General features: G+C 33.0%; 1 protein-coding gene across 1 annotated transcript; it reads right to left on the reverse strand.

Moving 5' to 3' along the window:
- Window positions 1-11,836: 11,836 nt before the first annotated feature.
- On the reverse strand, window positions 11,837-13,095 carry LOC139840614 (uncharacterized). The gene is made up of 2 exons (XM_071830870.1): window positions 13,051-13,095; window positions 11,837-12,274 (listed from the first exon to the last, which is right to left on the reverse strand). The coding sequence occupies exons 1-2, from the start codon at window positions 13,093-13,095 to the stop codon at window positions 11,837-11,839; spliced, it is 483 nt and encodes a 160-aa protein (XP_071686971.1).
- Between the last annotated feature and the right edge of the window lie 1,482 nt (window positions 13,096-14,577).

Genomic DNA, 14,577 nt, shown 5'->3' on the forward strand with positions numbered 1-14,577 from the left:
GTCTCACCTTTGGTGCAGGTTCGATTCTCAGGGGGGACGGGGTTTTCCCGGATATTATACATACTTCTGTTCCACTTGTGGGGTCTTCCCCTTGTGGGGCAGGGGGTCCCCTACTACAGTCTGCTGGGTAGGGTGTATAATAAAATCGATTGGGTCGTCACAGCGAAGATCGAGACCGGGTTTCCTCGTTGCGTGTGTAGCGTAAGTGGTGTGTTAGCCACTGATCTAGGCCGTTAAAAAAAATATATATATATTATGTTAGCTTATTAAGTACTCCGTATTAACTACAGTAATATATATAGATAGATATATACCAATTAAAGCCAGTAAAGATGTGAATCCCATAAATAGCATATTGCATAGCTGCAACTGGTAGAAAAGAATCTGCAGCAGCAGCTACAACTTCACTAATCATAGGGGCTTGATTAGACACAAATTCTACAGTTTCAGAAAACGAATTATCGCCTATATGATCTGTCACAGTACTGTTAGTTTTGTCAACAGCTATATCATGAATCTTCTCTGATCCATATCCTTTGATAGAAGAAGACATATTTCTAGCTAACAGAAATCCACTCGCTGTTGTCATTGGTACGTCACAACAACGATACGCCGCGGACCGTTTTGTGTCCTGAAAATTCACACCAAACCCTAACCCTAACATAGTGGTGTTATTGTTACCGTTGCTGTAAACGCCGTACGAACGGCAATGGAGAAAACTACTAAATTTCTCATCTGAATGCAGTAGATATTTACTATCATTGTGATTGATAAATGAAACCGAAGGAACAATTGATCGTAGTTGTTGAGCAAAAGGTTTAGCCCTTGTAGTGAGACTACGCATTTTGTTAACAAAAATATAATATAAGCTGAATAATTTGTTTATCAAGTATTGATCAGTTCATAAACTGGTTATCTTTAAAATTGCTATGGAAGCCATTTTATATAGAAAGAAGATAACAACTAATTCTAATTCGAGTATGGTTACAAAAACATTTTTGAATCACAGAAAAGATGCTGTCTTTATAGTCGTTTGAATTTAAAACCTTGTGATCTTCTATAAATGGAGAAGATCAAGATAACTTTCTTTCAATCCAAAGAGATGCTTTCACATTTAAGGTAAAATGCTTTTGTTTTTATTTACATGTATGTATGCCATATTGATTAATTCTGGAATATATAGAACGACTAGGTTATAAAATATATAGGCAATAATAAATATACGCAACGAGTATGATTGAAAGGAGTTTCAATTTTTAAAATTCACAAGAATAGAGTTGATGAAGTTCAATTTTTAAAATTCACAAGAATAGAGTTCATAACCACTCATTGTTTTGATTGACATGTGGAATCGTCGCGGTGTTCATGTAACGTCCTCCCAATAGGGTCTGGAAGAAACGTTACTAATATCAAATAAAGCAACATATTATAATATGAGAACAATACTAAATGAGAAAATTTAACTTTATTGAGTACGCAGCGGAAAATGAAATGTCGTTACAATAATGGAAATAACGATAAAGTAATTGTTCATATGCAGAAGTAATAAATGCGATATCTCTTGATCCTAAGTCCAAGTAGCATCACATAAGTAGTAGATAAGAAAGCTTGAATCAAACAGCACCTGACACAAAACATGCTAAAGTGTCAACCAAAAAGGTTGAGTGAAGTTCATAGGTTTAACAAAAATAGTTATCGTTGTTTTTAGACCACAAGATTTAGTTGTAAAGTTGATCTCCCGCAGGATCAAAAAGTAGATCTCGCAGATCCAAAAGTTATGCCAGTGCGTGATATTTAGACTAAACGTTCAAGTTTGCCCCATGACAAGTTGTGTCTGTCCTTGTCGGTTTAAATTTCATTATCAAGTAATACAAAGACTGAGTCAAATGTATCGGGGACGTTACTCCCGATAGGCCTACCCCCAATAAATAAGCATGCTGCAGCACTTAAAAATATCACTGTAGGGACTTAGTCAGACATAGCCGGGTATAGCATAGTTTTAGCAGTTGGTACTTGTGTCTAAATTGTAAATAGTAAAAGCAGCATGTGTCTCACCCCAAATAAGTTAAATAAGTTTGCTACCAATAAAGAGTGGGGCTATGAATTCACCTTAGTAAGTAGAGAGAGAGTTATTCCTCGGAATAAAGAGTTGAACGAGTGAGCAGGAAAGTCAACCTATTGACATTTAAGAGTAGTTAAGTGTTTTGCCCATGTTTAAGTTTAAGTATAGTTTGTTTTACTAAGTTTCTATTCCTAGTAAGTTACTATTTTTATAAAGTTTCTATTTTTAGAAAGTTTCTTATTTTACTAAGTTTCTATGACTAGAGAGTTTCTACTTTTATCAGTGTTTTCCATTTTAGGATACTTGCCGTATTAGATAAGCTTCCAATCACCCCTTTCCCTCCGAATGGCTAATTTAGATCTAGGGGCTTGAGCCATAGGACCCTTTAAATCGGAAATCCAAACCCTCTGCCTAGAATCTTATAGAAACCATTTGTCAAGAAAGTTCGAAGATCTATACATCTCTAATATATATCCCAAAATGTTTTTGTGCTACAATATAAGTAGTAGGTTATAGGTGCTAGTAATAGTAATAGTGTATACATGTTAAGTACTAGTATAAGTAGTATTAGGGTTTCATTAATTAGGGTTAGTTAATTAAAGTAGTAATTAATAACTAGGGTTTAGTAATTAATGTCCTAGGGTTTCATAAATGTTTAGAGTTTAATTAATTAGGGTTTAAGAATTATAGTTTAGGTGTAATTAGGATTTAAGGTTTTAATATGTATATGTATATATAATTTGTATATATATGTATATATATATAAAAATATATTTTTTTACATGTATATATGTATATATAAATCTAGGTGTGTTTATGTATATACTTATGAATAACAAGTTTATAATATGAATATGAATTTACAAAGATCAAAGTTTATGTAAATAGTTTAGGGTTTATGTTATACCTTTGAAGATTCAAGATAATTAACAAAGAAAAGATGAACACGATGAAGATGGAAGATCAAAGCCTTGAAAATCTTGAAGAACTCCTTGAAGATTCTTGAAGAACACGAAGAACAAGCTTGAAGATCCGAATACCACAAGAGAGGGAGAGGGAGAGATTGTTTTTGAGAGAGGATTTTGGTGTGATTTGTGAATGAGAAACTAGGTGTTTATATAGTGCAAGTATTAGAGTGTTAGTCAACATAATGATGTTCTAATTAATGATTTTATTTTGTTTTATAATTTTTAGTCAACAATAGGTGGTACTAGTTTATAATTAGTCAACATAAGGATGTACTAGTTTACACTTTATTTTTAGTCAACATAAGGATGTAAGATTTTTTTAGTCTCATTATTATTACTATTATTATTATTATTATTATTATTATTTTTACATTTACTACATGATAAGTATTTTTTTTCTTTTTACTAATTCATGACTTGTATATATTTAGTTCCCAATTGTTTTATTATTTATATAAATGTCACTTTTTATTTATTACTTATAGGTTATTAGTTATAATATTACATAAATGCATAAATTTTAATTAGCAGTGAGTGTCGACTAACAGTTTATTATTTTCATCTTTTATTAACTTGTCAATATTTGCACAAAGTTAATTAATATGTTTTCTAACTCTTAACACTTAACAATTGTTGATTAAAGTTTAATCATTGAGTTTTAATTATATTGTTTGGGCATTTAATATTGGAAAAATATAGAATGGAAAAATGAGGGTCATTATAGTACCTCCCCGTTATTAGAAACTTCGTCCCGAAGTTTTAGGTAAAGCTCTCATTTGCGTCAGCAGTTGAGAAGAGATAGAGGTATTTCCGTATCGTTTGGTCTTCGCATTCGTATGTATGTTAGGGGCTGCTACACGAATCCCAACGGATTTTAATAGAGTTTGATTTTCACGTTCCCTAGTACAATCGGGGCTCTTTCGTGAATTCCAATGAGTGTTAACAATAAGTATATTGTTTTGTTTACACGTTTGATCTCATGATCCTTAACCTTATTAGGTCGTTTACAAAGTGCATTAAGTGCGGAGATTTTCCAAGGAATAACAAGAGTGTCGTTTGACTAGTTTTCCTTTAAAAGGAAAGATGATGCTATATCAGCATGAAATGTATCGTTGAGCTCATTAAGATTTTGAGTGTTTATGCCGCAATAGTAGGGCAGATAAAATAGAGTAGAGTACGTAAAGATTTCAGTTACGTAGTTTGATGTATGGCTGATGCTTGTTAGGGATAGTACCAGCTTCAAGTTGCGAAAAGTAACCATGATACCTTTAGTTTTCAAGAGATGTCTAATAGATAAATGAGACATTAGTTGAGGATTCACTGACCTCAGGATAATACGAGTGATTAAATGAAAGACATCGTTCAGTATACATGAGAACTTGTCTTTAGAAATAGTTTCAGAATGTAGCTTCAAGATTTATGATTTCAGCTTCATGTCGAATCATAGATCTAGACTTGACTAGAATAACATCTAGTTGTAATCCAAGAAGGAAGAAATGTGTAGAGTATCTTCATAAATGTTTAAGGTAACTCCTTCAGAGTTAGAAAAGTGTTTTCGCACTAGTGGCGGGTCGGTCTATTATTTACTTATGAGTTTAAACGCGGATTCGAATAAAGGTGAATCATTGTTTATAAGATATTGTTTCTATCATGAAGGAACCTCTGCTTCCTTGTTCAAAAGATCGTAGTACTGATGTTTACGAGGGTGTTGTGGTTTAGCCGTGAGATACCGAAAGTAGGATCTTCTTAATGATTAGCATAGAAATGAAGAGATGACGTACGTAAAGAGGTAAGTCTCGTTCTTACACGGAGAATGAGAATAAAGGTGATCCAAACACATTGGAGAGAAATACGAAAGTTTTAATAATGAGCCAAAGTAATTTTTGAAAAGTTGTGACATTCGATATAACAATATAAACGAAGCGGAGCTATTAGTAAGACTTGAGTTATGTACATAACGTACTATTTACGTGAAATAATTTGACCAATACGAAAAAGAGTTGATTAAAAGAATATTTAATTTGATAAAACAAAGGTAAATTGATAAAAATGCGAAAGTGTTTTTATAGTTAGTGAAAGTAATTTTTAGAGAAGGTGACGAAATGATGTCCATAGTAAAACTAGGGTTTCGTAAAATTTGTAAAGTAATTTCGATTTAATCAAAGTAAAAATTTGTAGAAACGAAAGTATTTATTTAATATGTACTAGTCAAAGTACGTAAAGTTAAATTTATGTATAAGATTTTATAAATCGCATAAGTGAAAAAATCATTTTTTTATAAATTTCAAGATAGTTTGAAAATAAAGACTCGTGTAAGAAATCTTTGGAAAACAGGGTACTTGTATTTAAGAGTTTATCTGTTTGAGAAAAATTGATTGAAGATTTTAAAATTCTGGAGATAATTGTGTAATAATTGTTTCGAGGTAGTGAAAACTAATGAATTGGCTTTTATCAGGGCGTGAGTCTTTGGACTCGGAATGTTAGCGTTGAAATAAGAAGGATGATAATGTGATTATCATCAATTGAGTAAATCCCTCGGATTTAGAGTTATGTATGAAGGAACATCAAATAAGATTTGCAAACTTTGAATCGTTCGAGTGATAGTGAGAGTTCGAGATCTCGGCATAAATAATCTGGCAGTCGCAGAGACAAGTATAAACAAATGCTATAGCAGTGACTATCAACTATGTAATGATCGTCTGAATTTAGCCTTAGTTGGTCTGAGAGGAGGATACGTTAAAGTATGATGGAATCATTTCAGTTGTTACAACAGTATGTGATGAGGTTAGCTCCAGCCACAACTTGAGATAGTATATTTCACCTTTGATTTTCGAGTTGACAAAGATCGATTATTGTTTGAGTATGACACCATTACTTGCATGGTGCCAAGTAGTCTATTATAAGTAGATGCACGAGTGCAAAAGTTTCTTGACTATAATAGTCAAAACGATACACGTATGGAGGTTCCCTTCTTCAAAAGGTTATGCATATGAGATATTCGTTATCTCGATATAGATAATGTAATATTGGACATGTTGTTTGTAATATCGACGTTTGAGGGTTCAAGTGGGTTTTTGAATGTCATATATAAATTTACACCAAAAGTGTATTTATAGAGAGGATTTGGATATAACAAGTGATAATTAAGTATCAATGATCAGGAGGTATTCATTTAGGATAATGAACGTAAAATCTCAAGGTTTGATTGTTCACTTCCTTTGTGGTATATGAAAGATCGTTAAATGAGTATGAGATAGATTTTCGTATATCTACAAATATTGAGATGATCATTTTTCACCCTTAATGCCCTTGCATTTGGGTTTTTGAACAGATAGTTTGAGAATTTTTTCCTTGGGTTTTTGAACAGATAGTTTGAGAATTTTTTTCCTTGATTCACTTTTTATTCCATATGTCATGATATTGGAATATTCCTATGAATTACCAGAATATAATCACGTTGGCCACCGTCATTATATTTCACTAATTCATATTTCCATTTCAATATCACTTCATAAGGTCAGGATATGTGATCAATGATGATTTATAGTGTGTTAAGGATAGCAGTAATCTTAGCTCGATCGACAACATGTCGGTTTTAAGCCAAAACTTGTACTTGGAAAAGTTTGCGTAGAGTTGTTCTTTTTCTTAAGAGTTCAAGAATGAATTTTCAAATGTTGCTCATGTTCCTTCTCACTCTTGGAGTAGATCGAAATGTCATCCATGAAAACAGTTACAAACTTGTCTAGTTTTAAGTTGCAGTCTTTATAGACTTGGTCAACCTTCATATCTTTGAAAGTTATGGAAGTCGTGAAAGTTAGTAAATGGACATAGTCAGACATCGTGGTAAGAGTTGGTGTAGTTGGGTGAACCATGATTCTTCACTACATAAGGGTGTATAGAAGTTTGATAAATCTGATAGGTCATAAGTTTGAAAAAATTTTAAGCGAGATAAAGATGAATATGATATTAACAAAACACTTTATTTTATTAAGAACGAGGCATTAAATAAGCCTTTATTACATGAGTTGAAAATAGGAATAGTTAAGGCATAGCCTTTACATGGATAAGAATTTGGAAAGATAACTAGGAAATATTAAGATTGAAGTAGTCTTCATATTCCTTCTTCTCGTCCTCAACCTTCTTCATAAACTTCTCAACTTTCTCATTCTTCGCCTTTTGTTTCTCATGCAGGAACTCGAGATTAGCATAAAGATTAGAAACTTCATTGTTGATTACATGGTACTTGTGGTCCCTTATAGAAAGTTGATTATTCACGCGGTTTTCCTCCATCTTCAATCTAAGGTCAACATCTTCTCTTAGGTAGGAGAGAGATTGCTTTCCCCATCGGGTATTTTCATCACCTTCATACTTCACCAACTTTATCTCTTTCTTTAGTTCAGCATTTTCCTCCATGAGCTTCTTGATCGCTAGGTCTTTTTCCTTCATTTGAACATCGATCCTTGTAATACGGCGAATTAGATCATCGGTAGTTTCTCGCAGATTCATGAGCTCCTACTTGGCATCAACTTCATTGTAGGAAGGAGATCGGGATCTTTTCTTTGACGGGCCATCTTCTTTGAAATTAGCAGGGCGTTTCCCTTTACTTCCCGATCTTGGAGTCGGGTGGTAACTGGGAGAATTAGGTAAAGTATCCGGACTATAGTTTGGTGAGAGAGGACCACCAAAGCCATAAGGTGGACTTTGGATTGGTCTTTCAGTGGAAGACCTTTCAGTATTTTTTTCGGTTGGCTTGAAAAGATTCATTTTGGTCGCTTGGTAAGAATTAGACATCCTAACATTAGGAAGGAGATTTTTGATCAGTTTTAAATATAAGATTGTAAAGCATATGTTTTAAGATTACAAGGCAATCCAAAGTGCTTTAAAGTCTAAGGCAGGAAAGGTTATAGTTTCTTAGATTGCTAAGGCACCCTAGCTAACAAGTAAGGCACACATAAAAATGCAATTCTGGTTCTCTATAACAGCCTGGTTATGCTCTGATACCAATCTGTAACGTCCTCCCAAAAGGGTCTGGAAGAAACGTTACTAATATCAAATAAAGCAACATATTATAATATGAGAACAATACTAAATGAGAAAATTTAACTTTATTGAGTACGCAGCGGAAAATGAAATGTCGTTACAATAATGGAAATAACGATAAAGTAATTGTTCATATGCAGAAGTAATAAATGCGATATCTCTTGATCCTAAGTCCAAGTAGCATCACATAAGTAGTAGATAAGAAAGCTTGAATCAAACAGCACCTGACACAAAACATGCTAAAGTGTCAACCAAAAAGGTTGAGTGAAGTTCATAGGTTTAACAAAAATAGTTATCGTTGTTTTTAGACCACAAGATTTAGTTGTAAAGTTGATCTCCCGCAGGATCAAAAAGTAGATCTCGCAGATCTAAAAGTTATGCCAGTGCGTGATATTTAGACTAAACGTTCAAGTTTTCCCCATGACAAGTTGTGTCTGTCCTTGTCGGTTTAAATTTCATTATCAAGTAATACAAAGACTGAGTCAAATGTATCGGGGACGTTACTCCCGATAGACCTACCCCCAATAAATAAGCATGCCGCAACACTTAAAAATATCACTGTAGGGACTTAGTCGGACATAGTCGGGTATAGCATAGTTTTAGCATTTGGTACTTGTGTCTAAATTGTAAATAGTAAAAGCAGCATGTGTCTCACCCCAAATAAGTTAAATAAGTTTGCTAGCAATAAAGAGTGGGGCTATGAATTCACCTTAGTAAGTAGAGAGAGAGTTATTCTTCGGAATAAAGAGTTGAACGAGTGAGCAGGAAAGTCAACCTATTGACATTTAAGAGTAGTTAAGTGTTTTGCCCATGTTTAAGTTTAAGTATGTGTTTAAGTATAGTTTGTTTTACTAAGTTTCTATTCCTAGTAAGTTACTATTTTTATAAAGTTTCTATTTTTAGAAAGTTTCTTATTTTACTAAGTTTCTATGACTAGAGAGTTTCTACTTTTATCAGTGTTTTCTATTTTAGGATACTTGCCGTATTAGATAAGCTTCCAATCACCCCTTTCCTTTCGAATGGCTAATTTAGATCTAGGGGCTTGAGCCATAGGACCCTTTAAATCGGAAATCCAAACCCTCTGCCTAGAATCTCATAGAAACCATTTGTCAAGAAAGTTCGAAGATCTATACATCTCTAATATATATCCCAAAATGTTTTTGTGCTACAATATAAGTAGTAGGTTATAGGTGCTAGTAATAGTAATAGTGTATACATGTTAAGTACTAGTATAAGTAGTATTAGGGTTTCATTAATTAGGGTTAGTTAATTAAAGTAGTAATTAATAACTAGGGTTTAGTAATTAATGTCCTAGGGTTTCATAAATGTTTAGAGTTTAATTAATTAGGGTTTAAGAATTATAGTTTAGGTGTAATTAGGATTTAAGGTTTTAATATGTATATGTATATATAATTTGTATATATATGTATATATATATAAAAATATATTTTTTTTACATGTATATATGTATATATAAATCTAGGTGTGTTTATGTATATACTTATGAATAACAAGTTTATAATATGAATATGAATTTACAAAGATCAAAGTTTATGTAAATAGTTTAGGGTTTATGTTATACCTTTGAAGATTCAAGATAATTAACAAAGAAAAGATGAACACGATGAAGATGGAAGATCAAAGCCTTGAAAATCTTGAAGAACTCCTTGAAGATTCTTGAAGAACACGAAGAACAAGCTTGAAGATCCGAATACCACAAGAGAGGGAGAGGGAGAGATTGTTTTTGAGAGAGGATTTTGGTGTGATTTGTGAATGAGAAACTAGGTGTTTATATAGTGCAAGTATTAGAGTGTTAGTCAACATAATGATGTTCTAATTAATGATTTTATTTTGTTTTATAATTTTTAGTCAACAATAGGTGGTACTAGTTTATAATTAGTCAACATAAGGATGTACTAGTTTACACTTTATTTTTAGTCAACATAAGGATGTAAGATTTTTTTAGTCTCATTATTATTACTATTATTATTATTATTATTATTATTATTTTTACATTTACTACATGATAAGTATTTTTTTTCTTTTTACTAATTCATGACTTGTATATATTTAGTTCCCAATTGTTTTATTATTTATATAAATGTCACTTTTTATTTATTACTTATAGGTTATTAGTTATAATATTACATAAATGCATAAATTTTAATTAGCAGTGAGTGTCGACTAATAGTTTATTATTTTCATCTTTTATTAACTTGTCAATATTTGCACAAAGTTAATTAATATGTTTTCTAACTCTTAACACTTAACAATTGTTGATTAAAGTTTAATCATTAAGTTTTAATTATATTGTTTGGGCATTTAATATTGGAAAAATATAGAATGGAAAAATGAGGGTCATTATAGTTCATGACGCCACATTGTCATGGGGGTGAGTTAGTCGCAGTGTTCAAGACATCACCCGGGGGATTAGCGATTACGCGGTGTTTAAGTACCATTAATGGATGTTATGAACTCCGACGGTCTTTTCCGAGTACCGTTCCCTAGTATGACTGGTTAACCATGGTTGTGTGAATTTTTGTACTAGCATATTTAATTGTGAACTATATGCTTTTGGAATCGCTAGCTTATTATGATTGCAGATATTGGTATATGCATAATGTTTGCATAGTTGTCGAATTGCTAGCTTGTATGAGGTATTGTGTAAGTGTTTGCAAGTAAGTAGGTTATATATGTACGTGTATAATTATTGCATTCACTAAGCGTTTTGCTTACCCTCTCGTTGTTTACCTTTTTATAGGCTCGGGCGTTGACAAGGGTAAGGGCGTTCGATTGGATTAGAGATCCCGCTTTTTTTTGATAGGGGACGCTTTTGGATGTGTTAGCTTTTGAAGTTTGACCGAGAGTTGGGTAGGCAATAATAAATATACGCAACGAGTATGATTGAAAGGAGTTTCAATTTTTAAAATTCACAAGAATAGAGTTGATGAAGTTAAAATTTTGTGAACTTATTATTATAGTTAGGTAATTCATTATATTACTGTGAATCTAGTATTACAATTAGGTAATTCATTATATTATTGCGAACATATTATTACAAGTTAATAAAATCAGTTGTGACACAACTTTAATCAATATCTAGATGTCACATTAATGTCACGCTAAGAGCGAGTATGGATGAAACTAGCTGGAGTAGAAGCTTATGGCTAGAGTCGGAGATGAAGCTTATTTTCTAAAGTTGGTAGTTGGAGCTCATTATTTTTTATAAGTGTTTGGTAAACTAGGTGGAACTTATTTTCCAGTTCACAGGCTCTACTTTTTTCATAAGCTACTAGAATTAGTTTATTTTTTAAAAGCTTATGATTTTCATAAGCTCTACTTTTTATGTCTATCAAATAAAGCTTATGACTTGAAACTTATTAAAATCATAAGCTCAAGCTCAAAGGAGAGGAATCATTGAGGCTGATGCTCCTGAGAATCTAAAATCCTAACAACGAGCTAAACACATGACACGAACTACAATTACGAAAGAAAAAACATTCATAACCATGGTCAGCGTAGATACGTGGATTCGAGCGCCATTTGTTCCAATCAATAAATAAGCATTTTGATTGATTTGAGATCCATTGAAACGATTTGATTTGAATTTCGTTAAGAGCCATAGGTGCGGTCCGTGAATTGTTACCGAAAACTTTAGCATTCCGATTTTTCCATAAGATGTAGCCGCACACCCATTCGATATCTTGCCATAGATTACATGAATCATTATTATTAGTCAAGGATCGATTAACTAGAAACATATCATCTACCCGGAACAGCTATTGATACCCCACCAACGACGAACCTGTGACCAATCGTCTATGGCAAACGGGCAAGTTAACAAAGTATGTTCAACATATTCAATTTTCGAGCTGCATACAGGGCAAAGGAGTGTGTCAAGATCAATGCATTTCTTGTCTAGCTCTTCACGAACCGGTAGTCTTTTCAGTTTTGTTCTCCAAATAAAAATACCCACCTTTTGTGGTAGAAACTTGTTGCGGGCTGTTGGGAGTGCATAAGCATTTGAACTCGGCAGCTTTTCATTAAGTTGACACGTGAAGACAATTGTCGAAAGGAGACCATTGTTGTGCATGTGCCATTTCCATTTATCAGAGTCTCCATTCACAAAGGAAAATGTTCCGAGCAGCTCCTGAAGTTGTTGTAATTCAGCAGCTGTTATGCCTCTTGGTTCACGAGCCCATTCCTAATTTAATTTCCACGATGAGCCATCTTTTACCAAACGATCCGAAACAAGTGCATCTTCATTTACGTCTAACATGAAAATTCTTGCAAATTTCTCTCTCAACAATTCGTTATTATGCCAACGATCTTCCCAATATAAGGTGTTGTTCCTACTGATAACCGACTTAATGAATGAGTTACTGAATTCAATATTTTCCTTCATGAAATAATTGTTAATACGAAGAATTGAGTTTCAAACCGAGCCTTTTCTAAAAATTAAATTCTCATTTCATAAGTCCAAATCCCCATCTCTCCCGTAAATACTTTTAATGATAGAGGCCGACAACCCATTTTTCTCAACCCGAAACTGCCACCAGCATTTACCCAATAAAGTTCAGTTTTTATACAGTCCTTAATCTTCTGTAAGTAAAACTAATGTTCCTTGTCATTTACACTTTTACTTAATCTGAAAATTAATCATTTTAAGAAGAAATAGGACCAGATACTTCTTTTCATAAAGAGTCAAATAAAAACTGGAACTATTACAAAAAAAAGTAAACAGTGGGCCAATGATCAGCTTCAACATAATCAACTATTATAAACTAATAAAACCCAATTTCATAAGTTTTGCGGCTTCAAACAATATTCACAAAAGTTTTACATATATGATAACAAATTCCGTTTTATAGTTTTGCCTTTAGCTTAAACATCTTCACGTTCACTTAAAGCACAGGGTGTCCGTAGTCCATTTCAGTGTCCATTTTTTAGTGTCGAAAATGGAAGTAGAAATTGACTAACATTGACATGGGTGGAGGTATCCACAGTCTCAATTTCGGTGTCCATTTTTTATTTTTTATTTTTTAATTGAATTTTAATATTTTATTTAGTTATTTAAAAATAATTAAAATAATAATATACATAACAAAAAACTTTCATTAATAAAAAAAATTGCATTCATAAAATAAAAATAAAAATATTTACTTTCATAAAAAGGTCAAAGGAAATAGATTAGCCCAAAAGTAAAATAAGAGGCCCATTTATCAAAACCTAAAAATAAACTATTGCTTCGTACTTCTTCTTCATCTAATCGCTAGGAACGATTCTTCTCCGTCTTCCACTTCATACCTGAAAATAAAGAAAATTAAAATTACAAATCAACAGCCTTTTTAACGGATTTATAAAAATTCAAACATCAAACGATCAAATAAGCCACCGTCTTTGGCTCAACCTTGAGCACCGATGGCGAGATCGACGTCGTGTCGGTGTCGACCGACCGTCGATCTCACCGTCGATTTAGGGGGGACGGCGAGTGAAGACCGCGTACACCGTGAGCTGTTATCGCTCTAGCGATACATTCACACGTGACATAATTTTAAAAACTGAAAGGATACAAGATTAGCCTGATAACGACATTCAACAAATTAAAATCAACGTCAACATATGAGATGCTAACATATAAAAAAAATATGCCATTTCGGGTTAAAACATCCTTTTTGTTACTTATATTTACTAACCATCTAGAGTAACATTTAGCATAATTCAACACCTTCAAAATTTATCCCCTAAATATAATATAACCCTTAGAAGTTTAGAAAGGGTTTACATATTTATTTTGTTTTCAATAATCAACAACAAATGTCAAATGTTACGAGTGAAACTCTCACATTTCCTTTAGTGTTCTCGTACTAGTGTGTTCGAGTTTTTATTTGTTTGTTTGTGCGTGGTCTCGTGTCTTGTCTAGCTTCTTGCTTGTTATGTTTCGTGTATTTTTATATATATAAAAAAAATTACTTGCCTTTAAAAAAAATGTTACGAGTGAAAAGGCAATCATACTCACTGCTTTACAGGAGTAAATGTAATTAACCACAAACCTTATTAGACCATCTTTAACCTTGATGGGCGTCTTGGCGTTTTGCTGGGCGGGTAATGTAATTAACCCCAAACCTTATTAGACCATCTTTAACCCTGATGGGTGTGTTGGCGTTTTGCTGGGTAGGAGTGAAGTGCTTGATAGACGTGTTGGTAAACTGGTAAATAATTGGGTGAAGTGTTGAGTTGCGTGCTGAGTGATGTGTTAAAATTTGATTGGAAGTTATGTGAAAAGATGATAAAAAATAATTAAAAAAGAAAAATTAACCAATCAAAAAAAGAAAAATGTCTTGCACTCTTCTTTCTTCTATGTGCTTGGAGAACACACGCCAAAAGCACACCAGGGAGCACGCCATGGTTACGAGGCGTGTTAGGTAAATTGAGGCGTGTTGGGAGAGAGCATGCTCCCTTTAGAGAAGGTCTTAATGTTTTAGGGACAATGAACATTAGCTGTAG

Source organism: Rutidosis leptorrhynchoides, chromosome 4, assembly GCF_046630445.1.
Source record: "Rutidosis leptorrhynchoides isolate AG116_Rl617_1_P2 chromosome 4, CSIRO_AGI_Rlap_v1, whole genome shotgun sequence".
Lineage (NCBI taxonomy): Eukaryota > Viridiplantae > Streptophyta > Magnoliopsida > Asterales > Asteraceae > Rutidosis > Rutidosis leptorrhynchoides.